This window comes from Lagenorhynchus albirostris, chromosome 6, assembly GCF_949774975.1.
Source record: "Lagenorhynchus albirostris chromosome 6, mLagAlb1.1, whole genome shotgun sequence".
Taxonomy (NCBI): domain Eukaryota; kingdom Metazoa; phylum Chordata; class Mammalia; order Artiodactyla; family Delphinidae; genus Lagenorhynchus; species Lagenorhynchus albirostris.
The window spans coordinates 63,730,387-63,752,516 of NC_083100.1; the positions used below are offsets into that span (position 1 = coordinate 63,730,387).

General features: G+C 43.5%; 1 protein-coding gene across 3 annotated transcripts in view; it reads left to right on the plus strand.

Moving 5' to 3' along the window:
- The window catches only part of STK39 (serine/threonine kinase 39), a 301,230-nt gene that overhangs the window by 40,676 nt on the left and 238,424 nt on the right, over positions 1 to 22,130 (plus strand). For all 3 annotated transcript variants that reach the window (XM_060152718.1, XM_060152717.1, XM_060152716.1), the window contains exon 2: positions 21,479 to 21,591. In XM_060152718.1, the coding sequence (XP_060008701.1) occupies positions 21,479 to 21,591 (113 nt within the window). The remainder of the gene's footprint in view (positions 1 to 21,478; positions 21,592 to 22,130) is intronic.

Here is a 22,130-nt window from a genome sequence, read left to right on the forward strand (position 1 = left end):
TTCAAGCAGGACAGAGCTGTTCTTTGTTCTTGCTTTTAATGGTAACTGGAGGTATCTTTTTTTAATTTTTATTTTATGGAGGTATCTTTTTATTGGATGGTCTCCTCGAACATTATTTTGACTCAGAGTCCTAAGTCTCGCGGGAACTAGCTCAGGAACCTGGGCTGGGGAAATCTCCTTGACCGTTGGATGATGGAATTGTGATCTGGGGTGGGGAAGGGGCACGTTGGAGGGAGGTGGTGCTTATCCTTAGTGGGGGTTTTGGAAGGCTTTGGGGAAAAAGAAGTGAGCCGTGGACGGGATTCCTCCTGGCTCCAAACTGCATTCCTTGAGGAATGGGATGAAAATGATCACGTTCCATCCATTTGCAAATTGTTCGTATCTAGTTTATCTTTCCTTTCGTTGAGTTATGCCTGGCAATCTAGAATACTGACCACATTCGTATTTTAAAAAGTTTCTTTTTGCAGCCGAGGTTTGAGGGGTGGGAGGATGGTTCACTGAGCGGACCCCTGATGACCAGAGTTGCTAAGTCCTGAAATGAATGTTTGTGATTTCCTGACTTAAGGACAAAATAAACATCCAAGGCTTGCCCAGGAATATATTTTAGTGCTTCCCCTGTGCTGCAGCTTCGGGTCTGCGTGTGTTCTCAGATCTCTTTCTGTGGCATATATTCTACCCACACTTTCTGTCAGGCACAGCTTCTGGTTGCCAGCTAAGGTCCGGCCTCTGCAATGTAGGCTGCGACTCCAAAATATTTTAAAAGAAAACCTTGGAAGGAATTGTCATCATTTATTTAATAAATGAAAGTGCTAGGTAGAAATCAAAAGTCAACCAGGGAGTGTAGCTGGAAAATGTAAACCATGTGAGATGTGCCTTTAAAGTTTAAAACCCTTCTTGGAATCCCCTCCTCTCCTTCCCTCAAGAACTCCCTTTAAAGTCCTGCCTGTTGAATTTAATGAGTTTGAAGCTGTGAATATGATTCTTACATGAAAAGTGTATATATAAGCCAAAGAGTCAGGTTGCTTTGGTTGATATTTTTCAGTCCTGCATATAAGATGTTTGTTAAATATGTCCTAGTTTCTCTGAGTTAATAGAAGATTGTTTTGTTTGATAATGTTGGGTCCCTGAGCCCATGGCAGGTGGACATTTCTGTGGATTTTATCATAATAAAACCAAATAGAGGACATATTATTTGTAAACTGGTACAAAAATAAAAGGTGAATGTTCAGTGGTTAAATGGTAGTGAAAAATGAGAAAGAAGGATTTGCTTAACTGAATAGTTTTTTTCCATTCCAAGTTTATCTAGTAGTATCCTTTAAATACATTTGTTTTAGAGTCAGGAATGAGGTTAGATAGTAGTTGGGTGTGGCAACTCTTTGTAGATTTAAAGTGCGCTGATCTCTAAGACTAATGGTGTGGCATTTAATATTTCCATGGATTTTTTTTTTTTTTGGTCTCGTAAGTCATTGCCTTTTCCCACTTCTTAAATATTTTGATATGGTTTTTGATATGTTTTGATAAAAGCATGGAAATGTTACTTTAAAGTTCAAGAGAGAAACGAAGGTGAATGCAAAATAAACATTATTTTGCTGGCCATATTTGGTCATTTTGGTTCTGGCTGGAGAATGTGAGGAATTGTAATACAGGTCAGATACCATCGTGAAACATAATAGGACATCCGGATACTCTTAAAGCCCAGACGTTTCCAAGGCCCTGCTGACAGCTTAATTATTTCAAGCAATATTTGATATGGCTGAATACCAGTTGTCCAAAGAATCTGGACATCCTTTTGGAGTCATTGTCCAGTGTGAGCCCTGGCAGAAGATGTGAAATTCTGCATGGACATAATGTTGAGATGCAGGGTTCCCATTTCCCTTTTCCCTTTACAAAGGGAATCAGCATAAAGTGGTGCTTCTCCACCAGTGACTTTGAAATAGGATACAGTTTGCAAAACTGAACAACTTCCTCCGTTTTCTAGGATGGAGTTCAGGTTCTCCCAGGATGGGATCTGATGCCTAGATAGCCATCTCTTTTTCTCCTTCAGACATTCTCCTGAAATGATCGGCCTCGTGAGTTAAGGATGGTGCATAAAAAGGTGGAAGAGGTGTCCCACTGTGGTCTCTGTGGCTGGTGGGAGTCTTCACAGAGGCTGCTGCTGGCCTCCTTTTAAAGCTGAGAACAAACTTCAGTGGTGTAAGCCTCTTGTCTGCTGAAGGGTATAACCCCTTTAAGGATCAGGGTATCAAAGGATATGGGATTTTTCTTTTAAGTATTTCCTGAAGCTAAAGCCCCTGGAAGCCCCGCCCTGCACCCCTGTGATACTTTTAGCATTGCCTAAAATACGATGCCACAGTGGAGAATCTGGAGGACAGCTGGGAAGCTGGCGATCGCATGAGCATGTTCCACTTTTTTTTAGTCACTCCTCAAGGAGTTAGGAAGCCTTAAAGGGAAGGCACAGCACAGTATTCTCGCTATATATAATATTTATCTCTGTGTACTTTTTTAATTTAAAAAAAATTTTTTAGTTTTTATTGTTATTGGAGTAGAATTGCTTTACAATGGTGTGTTAGTTTCTGCTGTGCAACGAAGGGAATCAGCTATACATATACATGTGTATAGTTCAGAGTTACCTGCACATGTTTAAATGTAAACTATTTTAATGTAGTACTATTCTTAAAACATTCAGAGAGTTGCCTCCTGCAGCATTTCATCTGTGGACTCTTACCTGTAAGTACTCAGCCACCTAGTGAAAGCTAAGACTTCGGCGAAAATTACAGTGCAGAGAGCATGATGTCTCCTCCAAGTCCATATTCCGTTCGCTTATTTAAAAAAAAAAGTGCACACTCTATGGTGCAGGTTCAGCTAATTTCCTGCTGGGTTGGTGAGTTATTCTTGTATCCTAGGTAAATAATCCTTGAATGAAATTGATGTATTTCTTTTTACTCACTTGGTTTGGCAAATCATTGACAGACAAATGATTTTATTAGCAATTTAATGACTTAACAAATAGAGCAATTTTATAAGAGCCTTGAAGCTTATGCATTTGGCATTGTTTTAGCGTTTATTTGCGCCAAAGGTGGGTTATCCCTTTGAAATTGTTAGATAAAACAGAGAGAAAGGAGAATTCAAATGCCCACTTTTAGGGTTAAAGGCAAATAGTTTATGGTTTAGTAACGTGTCGGGATATTGTGTTGCAACTAATATAATTATAAACATTTTAGAAACGTGAAAAATATTTATGATCTAATTGACAATGCATTAGCAGAATACAGAGCTATAATTACTGTGACTGTATATGTGAGTGCATATAAATGTGTGTGTGTATGTGTGAATAAGGATTAGAATGTAATATGCAACTATGAAAATAGCTGTATTTGGGTAGTGGGATTTAAGAAAAATTATTTAAAACATTCTTTGTCCTTGTTGTTTAGTATGGTTTAAAGCTTTCATGTGACTGGTTTATTTCTTTTAAGACTCCGAAAGTAAAAGAGTGGGACGGAAAAAATACCTTCAAATACTAAATATTTATATTTCTTCTTTTGGTTTTATAAAATCTTCTTCATAGGAGTCAGCATCCACAAATATCCATTTGTAAGAGATGACCGAACAATTTGTTTTTTTCCCGGAACTATCTCTTGAATGTGTGCAAACACCCCCCCCCCCCCCTTGCTGGCCTCTTCTCACTTAGTAAATGGGAGATGGCAGCAATTTGGTTTTTACATCTCCTTCCCCTGCATCCTCAGCCTTCTTTGCTCTTCCTGTTGGAGGTTGATTGAGCAATGCCTGGTAGCTCAAGCCTTTTAAATGTCATCTGGAGCAAGTAGAATTTATTCTGGTGGACAGACCAGTCCTGGTGGACAAGTTTTGGGAAGGGTGAAGAGAGAATCAAGGCTATTCGTTAGAAGATTCAGTGATGATTATAGTAGAGGCGATACATATTTAGCTTTAGTAACTCAGTATTTCCCCCCCCAGGTAATTTCCAATCCGTCAGCTCTCATCCTTGCCCAGATTATCATTAATTTGTGCCCACACATTTATGGCAGCTCCCTAACCAATCTTGCTGCATCTACTCTTTCTCCACATACAAGCATACCTCCATAGAGCAGCCAGAGTGAGCTTGATAAAATATGAACCAGATCATCTAATTCTTCTTTTCAAAATCCTCCAAAGCACTTATTTTGGTCCACAAGTCTCTCTCCATATGGTCCCTGCCTACCTGTCTGACCATCCCTTTTTCCATCTGCCTTCTTAGTCAACAAGTTCTGGCTACACTGCCTTTGTCTGTGTCCCTTGAGCTCTCCAAACTCATCCCTGACTCAGTCCCTTTACACGAGCTGCTCCTCTTCTTGGCACGCTCTGCCCACAGATCTTTGTATGGTGGCTTCTTCTCATCCACCTGATGTCAACACCTTAGCGAAGCTTCCTTGACTGTCACAGCTCCGGGACTCTCCCCACCATTCAATATCATGCACGTCTGTTTTATTTTTTTCACAGCACTTATCGCAAAATAAAATTATTCATAGATTTAAAAAAATCTAGTCCCCACCCCCATTAAAATGTAAACTCTAGGAAGGCAGGCACTTTTTTTGCTCTCTGCCTCCAGAACTTTAAATAGTGCCTGGCATATACAGGAAGCTCAGTGGAATCTGTTGAATGAATAAACAAGTACATATTCTCGGTCCTTATATGATTATGTGACCTATAAATAGAAGTTCTTTTCAGCTCCAAGATACTGTTATTCTTTGCATGTTGAAGGTGTTATTACAATTATTATACATGGTTAGTAGATCAGGCTTTTGGTTGCTGCCGCCCCCCCCCCATTGGTGATGGAGTTGTTATACGTATCTATCCATTTTGTTCTTACTCGGACGGGATGGGCTGAAGCAACAAAGTGAAGCTAGGTGATACATGAGGAGATGGAATCTGAAACTTGGGCTTTTTCAGGAGTTTGGTCCACATACCATAGGCCACAGCCCAGAGCCTAGACCTGAAGGCCTGGCCATTATCACCAGCAGGTTTTTATTAAATTATGTGCAGGAGGGGTCATCTTGGTGGTGAACGAGGCGAATGAAGAGGGTAGGTAACTGCCTACTGAGAGCTTAGAGTTCAAGGTAGAAACATTAGTTAACCAAAAACTTGACAGCAAATTAATAAAACTAAATTACTTCCTATCATTTGTCGAGTAAATGAAACAGAAAGGAAATAAAGAAGTTTATCTGTTAAAAGATCAATTTAACAGGTACTTATTAATCCAGTTCAGCCCAGCTGTTAAAAAAGGTAATCAATGAGTGACTACAAGACGTATTGAAACTCATGCCATCCTAAGCAGCTCTCCCTAGAATATACGTCTGCTTCCAGAGATATGGTCACAGATATGAGGATCTGGGCCTCATGCTGTAAGAAGGTTTCAGTTAAACAATATTAGTAATGATTCTTTTTCTTTTTTCTTTTTCTTTTTTTTTTTTTCTGTACGCGGGCCTCTCACTGTTGTGGCCTCTCCCGTTGCGGAGCACAGGCTCCAGATGCGCAGGCTCAGCGGCCACGGCTCACGGGCCCAGCCGCTCCGCGGCATGTGGGATCTTCCCGGACCGGGGCATGAACCCGTGTCCCCTGCATCGGCAGGCGGACTCTCAACCCCTGCGCCACCAGGGAAGCCCATGATTCTTTTTCTTGAAGTATCATACTAAGTAATCTGTATATGTTGAATTTAGACATCATATTGCTCTTGTAAAGACTAATTGTTTCATGTGAATGTGACTAGGGGCCTGATATATATTGAATAAAAGCATTTGCAGATGAGTATCCTTAGTTGATTATAATATTTGAGGAATCATGTTTTCTGGATTAATAAATTTCCAGGTAACTGAAGCCCAACTTAATTTCAACCATAGTTGCTGGAAATAATTCTAAGTTTAATTACACTTTGTTTACTGAGGCAGGGAAGGAGAATCGTCCTCATCTTTCATTTGTGGTGAATTTCTGAAAATATACCTGAAAAGTAATGAACTTTACATGTTAAGGGGAGGAGTGTTGAATCTTCATTTCTGAAGAGCTAAATACACATAAAATTCCTAAGTGTGGTTCCTTGGAGAAAGGGATTTGCTCCTTCTGGTGTCTTGCAGGCCGGGAGCCCATTCCCCAGGCTGGTCCCTCTGTTTTTTTGGGTTTTTTTAAAATTGAAGTATAGTTGATTTACAATGTTGTATTATTTTCAGGTGTATAGCACAGTGATTCAGTTATATATGTATATGTATGTTTGTATATATATATGTATATATATGTGTGTGTGTGTATATATATTCTTTTTCAGATTCTTTTCCCTTATAGGTTATTAGAATATTGAGCATAGTTCCCTGTGCTATACAGTAGGTCCTTGTTGATTGATTATCTGTTTTACATATAGTAGTGTATATATATTAATCCCAAACCCCTAATTTATCCCAGTGCCCTCACCCCCTACTTCCCTTTTGGTAACCATAAGTTTGTTTGCTATGTCTCTGGGTCTGTTTCTGTTTTGTAAGTAAGTTCATTTGTATCTTTTTTTGTTTGTTTTAGATTCCACATATAAGCAATATCATATGATATTTGTCTTTGTCTGGTTTACTTCACTTAGTATGATAATCTCTAGGTCCATCCGCGTTGCTGCAGATGACCTTATTTCATTCTTTTTCATGGCCGAGTAATATTTCATCGTGTATATATGTACCACGTCTTCTTTATCCATTCATCTGTCGATGGACATTTAGGTTGCTTCCATGTCTTGGCTGTTGTAAATAGTGCTGCAGTGAACATTGGGGTGCATGTGTCTTTTTGAATTAGAGTTCTCTCCGGATATATCAAGCTGGTCCCTTTATCCCTGACTCCCCAGTCATCTGCTTTCCCATGCCTCATACCTCCCTCCCCAGTCAGCCATAGGGGACTAGGAGGTGGGTCAGGCAGTTTCTAAACTTTCTACTCCCTTGTTAGGAGGTAAGTACCAGGAACCTTTGGGGGTGATTTGGGGAAGCTATATCCCCTGTGCTTTAGCAATTCAAAGAGGGGCCCATGGACCAGCTACATCATACGTGTCACGGGGGAGCCTGCAGAAACATAGAATCTCAGGCCCCACCCCAGACTTACTAATCAGCATCTACATTTTCACAGGATACCCAGATACCTTATGCTATCTGCACATCTTCCAGTTCCTGTATGGTCCTAACACTTTGGCCGCCAGCTTTAAGACCGTGGGAGGGAGAGTTCTGAATTCATGCCAGGCCCCACCGATGGCAATGTGGGATCCTGCAGGAAGACCCACGAGGTAGGGCTGGCGGAGGCAGGGGCTGACAGCTTGCTGCTGCTCCCGTTGGGGCCCTTCGCGGGGCACTTCTTCCTCCTCCTGCTCATACAGCCGTGATCTCAGGCCTGATGGGGTTACCAGGACACTGCTTCCCCTGTGCCTCTTCTTTTCTTCTGTCGTTTCAGACTGCCTGCGGCATCATTCCCCTGCTGCTGGGTGAGAGTGAGGCAAGAGAGAGGTAGGGAAAGCCCTTTCCCCTGTAGGGTTGCCTGTACTTCCTCTTGGATGGTGTAGTTTGGGGGAGGGAGACCAGATAAGCAGGAGTTTGATCGTGAGTGAAGTCAGATCAGATGGAGACATAGGGAGGGGTGGGTGGCAGTAGCGGGATGGACTCTTTTCCTTCTGTCCTTGCATTAGCGGGATGGACTCTTTTCCTTCTGCCCTTGAGCTAGGAGAAGCTTTTAGTTCCTTGCTACTTCGTGGATCTGGTAGCCAAGGATATTTAATTATCAGAGAAGTGGATCTGGAACAATGAATCACTTCCCTGCATAATTTTCTGTACACCCAGTCATGGTGGTGTAAGAGTTGGTTGTCAGTGCTGGCTACCAGGAGTAGGGTTTAATGGGGTGGAGTTGAGAAGAAGCTGGCGGAAGCTGAGGCTCTGGGGGAGCAGAGGTGATCTCAGGGAGGGCGTTTTTCTGAAGCTTGTAGTAGGTCTAGTTCTAGTTTCCATCCGGGTGTCTGGGATAATCATAGTGTTGATAATATTCACAGTCAGAACATAATTAAACACTTAAGTGCCAGGCATGTTCCTTTATATTATTACATTTGCCTGTATCATCTCATTTAATATTTACAGCTATCCTGTGAGGTGGAGGTGGATACTGTTGCCATTCCCTTTTTGTAATTGAGGAAACTGAGGCACAGATGCCTGAGCAACTTGCCCAAGGTCTCATGGCTGCTGGGGCTGTCTGGCCCCAGGTTCCCACTCGTCATTACTACAGGACCAGGAGGAAGTCGAGTGGGCTAGGCCTGGAAGTACAGAGTGAACTTTTGGGGAGTGTTAGATGCTAAAAAGGGCTATGATAGAAATTGTGTTTGAAAATAGAGTGAAATGAGAATTAAATAAAAAAAAAAGAGAAAGCCTGGCCTTTGTTAGGGGGAGCCTGGAATAGGCCCCATCCTCCTATTGGAGCCGATGCACATCAAACTCCTTCGGCTCCTTATTAAGTGATTGCCTCTAAGCGCTAGACACCTTTCTAGACTCGGCTTGTATATCGGGCTGGTACTCGGCAAACCACGTTCCTCCTTTGCCTGCTGTTCCCTGTTAAGCTCTGCTAATAGAGGGGTGCTGAGGGATTCTGGGAGGCTGGAGGAGGGAGAAAGGACATGCTTCATCCTGCTTGCTTACGGTTCTTATCAGCTTCCTTCCAGAAAGGGTCTTTCACTCTCTAGCAGCAGTTGGTTCTGGTCTGCAGCTTCTTTCTGCATCCTGGAACCAGCCTCCTGACATCCCTCAGAGATGCCATCAGACGGCCTCCCAGCCCCATGTGGACCCTCACCGAGAGGCCCTCCTTGGAGCTCCCGAGGTGTTAGCCCCCGCTCCTCGGACATCTGGGTCCCAGCTCTGCGGGTCTCCTCCTCTAAGCTGTCAAATTCTCATAACCCCAAGCCCCCCCTCTGATTCCCCCGGCTCTAGGGGACATAGCTGCTTCCCGCAGCTACTCTGTGTCACTCGTCTTTTCATTTCTCTAAAGCCTGTGGAACAATTCTTTATACTAAATAATATCTGTTACAAGACTTCGTGTAACTGGTTTTCCTGACTGACCCCTGGCTGATAAATTTTCCCAAGACCTGGTGCCCTGGCTGGCGAGGGGGCAGAGAAGCCGACACTCAGGATCTGTGGTTCTCAAATTTAAGGACGTAGGGAAATCGCTGGAGAAGCGTATTAAAGATGCAGATTCCAGGCCTCTATTTGCAACAGTACTGATTCAGTAGGTTGGAGATGGGCTCAAGAATCTGCTTTTTAAACAGTTACACACTATACAGAAAATAGATACACAACAAGGACCTACCATATAGCACAGGGAACGTATTCAATATCTTTTAATAACCTGTAATGGAAAAGAATCTGAAAAATAATACATCTATATAACTGAATTACTTGGCTGTACACCTGAAACGTAAATCAACTGTACTTCAATTAAAAAAATACAATAAAATCAGTTCATCATAAACAAAACAAGGAATCTGCTTTTTAAACAGACATCTTAGGTGTTTCTGAGAAGAGTTCAGCTATTAATTACTCTGTCTCGCAGGCTTTGAGAAAAGTCTGCCCAAACCCAGGGCTTCTCATGGGGACTGTTTCTTAGATCTGAGGTGGTTGTCTTGGGGCTTAGAAACAGACTTGACTTATTTTTCTTAAACAGGCTTGGGGCTACGGATGTGCTAAGCTTAGACCAGGGGCCCCCAAAGTTGTACCCTGGTCCCTGGTGGCTGAACACCCAACCCTTGCTCAGCGCAGCAAGCTCTGATGCAGTCAGCTGGGAGAAAGGAGTTTTCTGCCCAGTCGTGTGCTGTCCACTTGGCAGGCCTTGCCGTCCAGTGAGGGGGATGCCTTTTTCTTATTCCTACAAAGACAACGTGCATGTGGCTGAGATGGGTAAGTGGGACCGACCTCGATGTGTAGATACTGGCTCTTCCTTTTGCATTTAGAGCCCTTCCCACTTCCCGGTGGCCTAAGGTTGGAGCAGGAAGGAGCTGGAGACCATCCCCATACCATGTTAAAATACCGTATGAGAACCAGGGCACTTCAGCGTCTTTTGGCCTTTGCCAGTGGGTGTATCTGTTTATCTGTGTGAATAGCAATGGACATTCCTTTGTGGAATGTTGGCTTCTATTTGGTTGATTTAATCAGTAAAATGAGTGGGTTTTGCTGGGAGGAGTTGCTACCCCCTCAGAGCAGAACAGGAAGTTTTTCAGTCTTGCCAGATCATGGGGTTTTGAGTTGACAGGGGGTGAGGACTTCAAAGTGACCTTTACTGAGTATAAAAATCCAGTTTGCTCTGTAGGGATGTGTCCCTCCTGCAGTCTAGGGCCTGATGCAGTGTTTCCTAAGATGGATTTGGAGGATTGTCATCGGCTCCTGTCTGTCACATCTCCACATTACCAGGTGTTTTATGTCACCTCTTTGTCATGAAGTGGAATCATTGAAGACCCTACTTTATTTTAGCCTGCCTCATTTTGCACGATTCCTGCATGCTGAGCAGTGGCCAGGGGATTCACTTTTTCAAAACTGAGGGTCCCAACCCATTCTGGTGGGACATTGCTCTTCAGTCTGAGCTTTCCCGTGACACTTGACGACACCAGAATTGAAAGGGATGTTCTACAAACAATAAGTGCCTTCAGGCAGATGGCCTTGCAAGGCTTGTTCCTCGACGTTAACTGCCATGTCTACCAAAAGCCACCTACTTACACACACACACAATGAGCATACCGAGTAAAAGTGTTCTGCCTCCTTGCCTCCAGGTTATATAGCCTATTGGGCTGAGACTCCTCTGTATAGACCCAGCTTTGGGCACAGCTACACCTCCCTTGTTTACCTTGTCAACCCAGGGAGAGGTGGATGGGAGTTTCATCCACTTAACAAACAGTTATTGAGGACCTCCTGCGTTCCAGGCAGGGGCCTCAGTGGAAGGGTTGGTTCTAGAGTCATGAGGCTGTGGAGACCAACTCGATGAGCATGTTAAGTGCTGGCATGAGACTGGACTGAGTCCTTAGGGGCAGAGAGGAAGTGACTAACTCTGCCTGGGGCTGTTAAAGAAGGCAGCATCTCAAGTGATTCATAGCTAATCCCTGGGACTGTGTTGTCAAAGCCCCCCACCCCACCCAAATAGGATGATCTTTTTCTTAAACAATAAATACACATTCACGGACAGAGAGATCATATGTTTCACTCCAACTTTTCTGTTGGTCAGCATTAGAATTAGTGTCAGCGTTAGAACTCGAATCTTAGAATAACTATTCTGTTTCAGCTTTAAGGGATCTGACCTTGAAGTGAGTGCTCTTCAGACTACAACTGTCCCCTTTATCCATGGGGGACGTGTTCTAAGACCCCCAGTAGATGCCTGAAACAGCAGATAGTACTGAACCCTACATATACTATTTTTTTTTTTTCCTGTACATACCTACCTATGATCAGGCTTTACCTGATCGCAAGCACTGCGATACCTTGACAGTTGATCTGATAACCTTAGATGGCTACTAAGTGACTTACAAGTGGGATACGCTGGACAAAGGGACGCTGGACAAAGGGACGATTCACGTCCAGGATGGGATGGAGTGGGATCTCATCACACTACTCAGAATGGCACAAACTTTAAACCTTGCAAATTGTTTATTTCTGGAATTTTCCATGTAATGTTTTTCGATCACGGTTGACCTTGGGTAACTAAAATCACGGAAAGCGAAACCACAAAAAAGGGGGGGACGACTGTAATTGTGAAATGTTTTTTAAACTGGCAAGTAATCGTATTTACAGAGTGACTCTTTTATCTACTGTGTATCATTAAGGAAACCAAAAATGTCTAGGAGTAAATCACAGTATCAATCACATTGAGTTAGACGGAAGTTAGAGTGATACTCAGCAGATTCTTATCCCATACATACCACTCCTCTTTAACCAGGTACCTAGACTTTACCTGTATCCCTTAATAATCATTTCTTTGTGTTAGATAATCCCAGTCCACTTTCTGAATTTAATAAGGGTAGTATAGAGCTGTGTTTAAAATTTTTAAAACATATTTAATTGTTGCTTTAGGTGTAGCTTGAGGTCCAAGGTGAGCATATGACATTCATTCCAGTTTGATTCCACACAGCAGTTTCCCTGTATCTCCCTTACGATCAGAGCCCCGGGTGACTTTTTGTTTTTCTGTGGTATTATCAGATGGCTCTTGCTGAGTTACACACAAGCCTTGCTTTTCTTTGGTGAGGTCTGTGACCTCTAAAGGTTTTAACAAGCCAGGCTTTCCCAGGGAAGGTAGTTTATCCAGGTCAGTGGTGAAATACAAGTTCATTCACTGAGTGACCATTTCTGTAGTTCACCCTGGTCTTTATGATTTTTTTATAGTAAGCTCTAAATCTGCTCCAACAACCCCAGAAGGAGGCTCTGCTCACTGGTTCTTTTGACCGAGGCAGAAGGACATACATAACTCAACCAGCTTGGCTGTTACACAAGCCAGGTTGCTTAGGAGGGTCACCTGTTTGTAGCTGCCGTGAGAAATGTGGCCTTGCTGTGCCTGGCCTGGTGCATCCTGACAGGCCAGTAGTAGCATCTGTTTTGTAAAAGAATCTGTCCAGCAAATTGCACATAACACCTGTCTCACTGTTTCTGTTCTTTATGTTTGACTTGAGAGTTTACTGTGCCCGTGTTCCTTCCACATAGAATGCACCAAACGACCGAATAGCTCTGATGGCTTTCTCTTTGTATGAAGTAGCAGGATGCGGTGGATGGCCATGTGGTGACCTGCTGTAAATGAGTGTGGGCCCATGTTCTGAGTATATTCGTATATTATGTTGAACCATAGGAAATGTGACCATTTTTGATCTAGAAGAATGACAGCTTCGTATGTGTAATCGAATAGATAATTTTAAATTTGTACCTTCAGGTAAGGAAGGGTACACATTTGAAGCCAACTAGCAGTCACCCAGGGAGGCAAATACGGCCTGTGGCGAGCTTCTTTTTTTTTTTTAAATACATTTTTAAAATTTCTTTGTTTTATTTATTTGTTTTTGGCTGCATTGGATCTTCGTTGCGGTACACGGGCTTCTCATTGCAATGGCTTCTCTTGTTGCAGAGCACGGGCTGTAGGCACACGGGCTTCAGTAGTTGTGGCTCGCGGGCTCCAGAGCACAGGCTTAGTAGTTGTGGCGCATGGGCTTAGTTGCTCCACGGCATGTGGGATCTTCCCGGACCAGGGCTCGAACCCGTGTCCCCTGCATTGGCAGGCGGATTCTTAACCACTGCGCCACCAGGGAAGCCCATATGGCAAGCTTTTATGTGACTTACCATATTTTTATGTTTTTAAACATAAATTGCTAACCTTAATTTAGGAGCTCTCACACAAAATTCTGGATTTTCAGCTTTTCTGCGAGAATCAGAATCTTGCCCTGGTAGGTCAGTGATGTCACATGGCGCCAGTGGACTGAGGCAGAGTGGCAGCTGTGTCCCCGTGGAGCTCACGTGTGTGTCCATTCACGCCCTGGCCAGCTTGTGGTCCTCATGGGACCTGATTGGCCTCATGAGCTATGAGGTTGGACACATGACATAAATAGGGCACCTCGAGCAAGTTGGGTAAAGAGGGAATTGGAAGAAATCACCAGCTGGACCAAAGTCATCTGTTTTGTTTACTGCATACCAGCAGCCAGCACCTCTAAAAAGAAAGCCTGATACAGCTCTGGACTCTATTCACTAAAAAAGGACAGCTATGCATAATTAAGGAGCTTTCTCAGGTGCTAAGAGATGCACAAACTCTTGTTAAAGTTTCGGCTTGGTGCTCTTCATTTAAGTAGCGTATGATGACAGAATTTGCTTCCCTTGGCCACCATTCCTGTCACAGGCTAATGTAATACCTCTCCTGTTTACCTTTTTGCTTTTTAAATCCTGACATTTATGGGAAGGGGTTACTCAACAATCGACCAATTGTCCTAACTTTAACATGAAAGTTCTTGTCGACTCATACATATTTTAAGAGTTCCAGATATTTATTGTTACACTGTTTGTAATGTGGGGGGAACTGGACATAAATAAAAGTACTCATCAATAAAAGAAGGGCTGAATAAATTGTGGTACATCAAACACCATGAAATACTATGTGGTGTTAACATGACAAATTGACAGGACACCAGCTGACCTGGAGGGATTTCCCTGAGGAGTAATTCTAGCTGAGATTTAATTAGTACTTCCTGTGTGCTAGGCACGGTTCCAAGGGCTTTCCATGTATTAACTCATTGGATCTTCACAGCTGCCCTGTGAACTCGGTGCTATTATTGACATCTTACAAGGGAAGAAACTGAGGCATGGAGATGTTAAGAAGGTTGTCCAAGGACGAGCAGTTAGTATGTAGCAGGGCTAGGCTATGAACTCATGCAATCTGGATGAACAAAGACTTCTTAAAATCATTTTGTTTGGCTAGATATCAAAGTACATTTTCAGCGAGAAATGTAGCTATAGGATATTAATTCATAGCTGTTCCTGAATTCTCTGGGTTATTCTCTTATATCTTAGACGCTTAAACTCATCATGCTGTATCAGACCTTAGAAATCCTTTAGTCTTCTGGTTTTCCAGTTTAGCCCACCTGTTCTCCACCTTTTAAACCAACTGAATCTTCCTGGAGAGCAAAATGAAACTTAGTCCTGACCTGGAGCGACTTTGCCCTCTCTCTTTTCCCCAGTACAAACTACAGATATAGTCCATCTCCTTCATGTTACAGATGGAGAAGTGAGTCCCAGAGAGAGAGCCTAACATTTACTGAGTCGATGTTTTCCAGGGACGTGAAACTCATTGTTATTAAGCCTTGCAGGTAGCTTTTATTATGCCCATTAAGGAAATGGAGGTATAGGTAGAAGTAGGGCCAGTGTCACAGAGGGAATCAGTATCAGGTTTGGATAGAATCCCTGTCTAACCTTCTTCTCAAGGGTCTTACTAACCTACGACTTGAGAATTACAGAGGCCTTCCAGAGGCCCTTCAGTTGTATCTTGTCTCTTATTGCTGTTGGAATTAATTAGGAAGTTTTTGAGAACTTCTAACTTATAGGGCATAATTTAGCATAGGTGACCGTGGGAGAGTGGCTTCAGAACAGACAAGGAAAGCGTTTTGTATTAGTCAGCTTGGGCTGCCATAATAGAATACCTTAAGAATGGGTGCCTTCAGCAGCAGGAATTTATTTCTCCCTGTTTTGGAGGCCGGGAAGTCCATGTCAGGGTGCTGGCTGATCTGGCTTCTGATGAGAGCTGGCCTCCCTTCCCTTCCTGTCCTCAGCCACGTGGTGAGGGGCTAGACTTGATGGTCTTTAAGGCTCCCTGCACCTCTAAAGTTGTTCTTGATCTCTCTTAACAGTTGAAGGAAATCTTTGGATTCAAAATAGACTGTTCCAAATTGTCCAATGGGTGGTTAAACCCATTCATGCTGTGACAGTCACCTCAGCTCATAAAGCTTTCATATTTATTCTTTCTAGAGATGAGAAGCTGCCAGTCGTTCTTTAGTCAGCTGTAGTTATAAAGCAGTAACAATCCTCTAGGTGTATGGCTCTAATAAAAGACTTGCCCCAACACTCCCTCCCCCTTTTAAATTAAAAAAATTAAAAAAATATATTATTTTTTAAATTAAAAAAAAGTTTTTTACAATTTTTAAAGATTACTTTCTACTTACAGCTGCTACAAAATATTGGCTGTATTCCCCATGTTGTACAGTACATCCTTGAGCCTGTCTTTTTTTTTTTTTTTTTTTGCGGTACGCGGGCCTCTCACTGTTGTGGCCTCTCCCGCTGCGGAGCACAGGCTCCAGACGTGCAGACTCAGCGGCCATGGCTCATGGGCCCAGCTGCTCCGCAGCACGTGGGATCTTCCCGGACCGGGGCACGAACCCGTGTCCCCTGCATCGGCAGGTGGACTCTAAACCACTGCGCCACCAGGGAAGCCCTTGAGCCTATCTTATACCCGATAGATTGTATCTCCCACTCTTCCACCCCTTTATTGTCCCTCCTCCTCTCCCCACTGGTAACCACTAGCTTTTTCTCTCTAACTGTGAGTCTGCTTCTTTTGTGATATATTTACTAGCTCTTGTATTTTTAAGATTCCACATGTAAGTGATATCATACAGTATTCGTCTTTCTCTGATTTATTTAACTTAGCATAAGGTCCTCCAAGTCCATCCACGTTGCTAGCTGCGAATGGCAAAACTTCATTCTTTTTTATGACTAATATTCCTGTGTGTGTGTATGTGTATGTATGTATGTATCATATCCTCTTTATCCATTCGTCTGTTGATGGACACTTAGGTTGCTTCCACATCTCGGCAGTTGCAAATAATGCTGCTATGAACATTGGGGTGCCTGCATCTTTTCATATTAGTGTGTTTGTTGTTTTTGGATATATAACCAGGAGTGGAATTGCTGGGTCATATGGTAGTTCTGTTTTTAGTTTTTTGACAAACCTCCATATTGTTTTCCACAGCGGCTACACCAATTTATATTCCCACCAACAGTGTACGTGGGTTCTCTTTTCTCCACATCCTCACCAACATATGTTATTTGTGCTCTTTTTGATGATAACCATTCTGACAGGTATGAGGTGTTATCTCATTTTGGTTTCGATTTGCATTTCCTTGATGATTAGCAATGTTGTGCATCTTTTCATGTGCCTGTTGACCGCCTGCATGTCCTCTTTGGAAAAATGACTCTTCAGTTCTTCTGCACATTTTTTAATCAGTTTGTTTTTTGAAGTTGAGTTGTATGAGCTCTTTACATGTTTTAGATATTAATCCCTTATTAGACATATCATTTGCAAATATTTTCTCCCATTCAGTAGGTTGTCTTTTCATTTTACTTTCTTTAACATTTTTATTGGAGTATAATTGCTTTACAGTGGTGGGTTAGTTTCTGCTGTATAACAAAGTGAATCAGCTATACATATACATATATCCCCATATCTCCTCCTTTTTGCATCTCCCTCCCACACTCCCTATCCCACCCCTCTAGGTGGTCACAAAGCACCAAGCTGATCTCCCTGTGCTATGTGGCTGCTTCCCACTAGCTATCTATTTTACATTTGATAGTGTATGTACGTTCATTGCCACTCTCTCACTTCGTCCCAGCTTACCCGTCCCCCTCCCCATGTCCTCAATTCCATTCTCTATGTCTGTGTCTTTATTCCTGTCCTGCCCCTAGGTTCTTCAGAACCTTTTTTAAAAAATTTTTTTTAGATTCCATATGTGTGTTAGCATACGGTATTTGTTTCTCTCTTTCTGACTTACTTCACTCTGTATGACAGTCTCTAGGTCCATCCACCTCACTACAAATAACTCAGTTTTGTTTCTTTTCATGGCTGAGTAATATTCCATTGTATATATGTGCCACATGTTCTTTATCCATTCATGTGTCGATGGACACTTAGGTTGCTTCCATGTCCTGACTATTGTAAATAGTGCTGCAGTGAACATTGTGGTACATGACTCTTTCTGAAATACGGTTTTCTCAGGGTATATGCGCTGGGTCATATGGTAATTCTATTTTTAGCTTCTTAAGGAGCCTCCATACTGTTCTCCATAGTGGCTGTATCAATTTACATTCCAACCAGCAGTGCAAGAGGGTTCCCTTTTCTCCACACCCTCTCCAGCATTTATTGTTTGTAGATTTTTTTTTTTTTTTTTTTTTTTGTGGTACGCGGGCCTCTCACTGTTGTGGCCTCTCCCATTGCGGAGCACAGGCTCCGGACGCGCAGGCTCAGCGGCCATGGCTCACGGGCCCAGTGGGATCTTCCCGGACTGGGGCATGAACCCGTGTCCCCTGCCTCGGCAGGCAGACTCTCAACCACTGCGCCACCAGGGAAGCCCTGTTTCCAAGATTTTGGATCATCTTTACTATCATTATTCTGAATTCTTTTTCAGGTAGACTGCCTATTTCCTCTTCATTTGTTAGGTCTGGTGGGTTTTTACCTTGCTCCTTCATCTGCTGTGTGTTTCTGTCTTCTCATTTTGCTTCTCTTACTGTGTTTGGGGTCTCCTTGTTGCAGGCTGCAGGTTCGTAGTTCCCATTGTTTTTGGTGTCTTCCCCAAGTGGGTAAGGTTGGTTCAGTGGGTTGTGTAGGCTTCCTGGTGGAGGGGACTGGTGCCTGTGTTCTAGTGGATGAGGCTGGATCTTGTCCTTCCTGTGGGCAGGACCACATCTGGTGGTGTGTTTTGGGGTGTCTGTGAACTTATTATGATTTTAGGCAGCCTCTCTGCTAATGGGTGGGTTTGTGTTCCTGTCTTGCTAGTTGTTTGACATAGGGTGTCTAGCAGTGTAGCTTGCTGGCCGTTGAGTGGAGTTGGGTCTTAGTGTTGAGATTGAGATCTCTGGGAGAGCTTTTGCCGTTTGATATTACGTGGTCCAGTAGGTCTCTGGTGGACCAGTGTCCTGAACTCGGCTCTCCTACCTCAGAGTCTCAGGCCTGACTGACACCCGGCTGGAGCACCAAGACTCTGTCAGCCATATGGCTCCAAACTCCGGAGCTCCACAGTCAGAGGCCCTCTTTTGCATGTGCTGTCTCTCCCCTTCTGCCATTTTTAATTTTTTAATTAATTGATTGATTTATTTTTGGTTGTGCCAGGTCTTAGTTGCAGCATGTGAACTCTTAGTTGTGGCATGCATGTGCGATGTAGTTCTCTGACCAGGGATCGAAGCTGTGTCCCCTGCATTGGGAGGCGAATTCTTAACCACTGAGCCACCAGGGAAGTCCCTGTCTTTTCATTTTGTCAGTGGTTTCCTTTGCTGTGCAAAAGCCAACTCAACATCCCAGAAGGCTTTTATAGTCAAGGGCTTAACTGACTGGGCGTGGTAGTCCCATGTTATGTACACTTATTTTACCGTTTCTGGGAATTTGTTTTCTTCTTTCCTGTTTTGCAGTTTTCCCAATGTGAGAATGTTCTGGGATGTGGATGGAGGATGGAGGGGTGGGATTGGGGGGGCGATTTACAACAGGTAGGGCTGAGCTTCCCATCAGCAGCTTGTTAAAGACTTTTGTTGATTTCTCTGCTGGGTACCAGGCCCAGCGCTAACTTGCTACTTATCACTTTCTCTGTGGCTCCCTTCAGTGATGGTCTCTTGTTCTGGAGACCTTGACTGGAAAATACACTCTGCTATCAGCAGGGCTCTTTGTAGTGTTTGGCCCTGGTATCTGGAGCATTCTGGATTGAGCCCAACATGCTGCGATCTGCAGGGCCGGTGAGGTTGATCCAGTGGGACTTGGAGTAACAGCTGATGGAGAAGCAGTGAGGTTAGGGACAGGCAGCCCCTTTTAAACAACCTGTGACAGTGGCGTTTGCTCCTTGCACTGAGCTCTAGAGAGAGTGAGGTTCTCTAGGTTGTTTCTCTTTTCTTCAACCATATGGGGCAGAAAATGTTTTCCTAGGAAGGGCAAAAGAGGGAAGGAAAGGGAGAGGTGCGCTTCTGACTTGTGGGAGGTAGGAAAAAACCATGGACGTTAGAGTCCTGCAGACCTGACTCAGATCCCGGCTCAGGTACTTGTAAACTGTGTGGGCAAGTTTTCCGAGTCCCAGTGTTCTCACATATAAAATGAGGCTAATAACAAAAACTGCACAGGCTTGTAACAAGAATTATGCGAGGAAAATGCCGACTATATAGTGGGTGGTCAGTATCTGTGGAGTTTCTTCCCCAGTGAACACAGGTGGGACTTCCTGGAACAGAAGCCGTGAACTTGGAGACCTGTCTTTGGAGCATTAGGGTGACCTGCTCGGGTCATAGATCAGGGGGCCAGAGCTGATGATGAGACCACAGGGCAGAACTTCAGTGCTTAAACACACCCATTCGGGCGCTTCTTTGGGGTGGGAAAGCCTTGATTTGCACAAGAAGTGTCGTGCCTTTCTCTCACGTGTGTCAGGAAATCTAAAACTGGTCTCCCCTCCTTATTGACAAAAGATCCTCCCTCCTGCCCTTTGGACGAGATTCGGTGACTCCTTTGGGAAAGAGTACCCAAAGAAAAACTTGAAGGAGAAAAGTGGACGGTCACATCTGCCCCCTTTTGCACAGTCCCCAGTACAGGCTGTTTCTCTCCTTCGCAGTCTTGCAGGGAGAGGATTTATGTGATGAGAATGAGATTTTTGGTATTCTTTGCAGAATTGAGATGCCTTAACCTGGAGGTCTTTTTGCCCCTACGGAATACAAATCCGATTAGGAGCTCTTTGTTCTCTGCCACAAATCATTACACGTCTGCAGTTTGCTCTTATAAAATATGGATGCTGACACGACTCTGCCTCTTAGGAATTTGAGTGCATTAGCTAATGATCATGAAACCTTAGAAATGGGAAACGCATATGAATGCTGAGAGCTTTTGTAATTACACATTTGCATCATTTTGCTTGGTATCCTTGAAGAGTCCTGCTTTCAGCATGAGAATACTCCGGTTGATTCCTGTTCTTCTAATTGTAGAGCAAAATTGGAAGACATAGGCTCACAGAGTGCTCAGAGTAGATGAGTTGTCACAGCATCTCATGGAAGCCCTGAAGTAGCTCAGGCTGGAGTGGTTTGGTTTGGGCTGAAGGGGGAGAAGAGCTTGAGATACTACTGTAAAGGCACTGACATGGGAAGGCATCAGCATGAGACGATGGTAATGGCGTCCACGCAGGGGTGTGCTTAGATGCTTATGTCTCTTATTCTTTTTTTAAAAAATTAATTAATTATTTTTGGCAGCATTGGGTCTTCGTTGCTGTGCTCGGGCTTGCTCTAGTTGCGGTGAGCGGGCTTCTCATTGCAGTGGTTTCTGTTGCGGAGCACGGGCTCTAGGTGCACAGACTTCAGTAGTTGTGGCTTGAGGGTTCCAGAGCACAGGCTCAGTGGTTGTGGCGCACGGGCTTAGTTGCTCCGTGGCATGTGGGATCTTCCCGGACCAGGGCTCGAACCCGTGTCCCCTGCATTGGCAGGCGGATTCTTAACCACTGCTCCACCAGGGAAGCCCTCTATTATTCTTGTGACATGAGACCCATCACTTTCTCAGCCTTTGTTCTGGGCAGCAGTGAACACCCTGTATTGCAGTGGGCTCTTTTTTTTTTTTTACACCTTTATTGGGGTATAATTGCTTTACAATGGTGTGTTAGTTTCTGCTTTATAACAAAGTGAATCAGTTATACATATACATATGTTCCCATATGCAATGGGCTCTTTTGATGTGGGTCACCTTCCTGGATCGTTAAGCCTCTGAAGTGCAGGTACTGTCTTTGTATTCTCTAGAAACATGCCGTTTTTCCTTTTTCTCTTTCATAGAATTATTTTCGGACTTAAGAAACTCTTTAAAAAGATGTCAAATGATAATGTTTTGAATACTTGGAGTAGAAACTTAAAAAAATAGATATTAATTTGTGAAGGGGGTCACAGATAGTAACCAGACAGCGTGCCACTTGGTAGCTGATGCTGTTTTTATTTCGTTTCAGGCAGTGGCGCTACAGCTGTGGTGCAGGCTGCTCTATGTAAACCCAGGCAAGAACGTGTAGCAATAAAGCGGATCAACTTGGAAAAATGCCAGACCAGCATGGATGAACTATTAGTAAGTAAAAGTGAAGGGGATACTGCTCGTTGCTTTTCTTAACTCATGGATACATAGAGATGGGCCGGAGAAGCAGGAGAGCAGAGAGCAGAGGCAACTTGGTGTTTTCTCCTGTTCGGACACACTTATTTCTTGGAAAGCAGCCCACATGGCTTTTTTCCCCTTATGATTGTGTTGTGTAATATACAGCTTACTTTGCTTTGACAAACAGAATTTTGCTCAGTCCTCATAATCCCCAGGTGGGGAGGGCCTCAGTGTTAACACTCTTTTTTATGAAATGAGGGAACAGACTCAGATGGCCTAAGGTCATGTGATACTGAGTGCAGAGACTCAGATGACCTAAGGTAATGTGATACTGAGTGCAGAGTTAGATGGTGAGCTTCTGGTCCTCAGTCTTGAATCCTGATGCAACTAGGACTTACTCCCTAAACAATTTGCTGGTCATTTTGGCTTTCATAAATTACAAAATCTCCTATAAATTTCAGTTATTCAAAATACTGCTGGGTAGCTTGCATTCTTATTGGCTAATGACAGGAGTT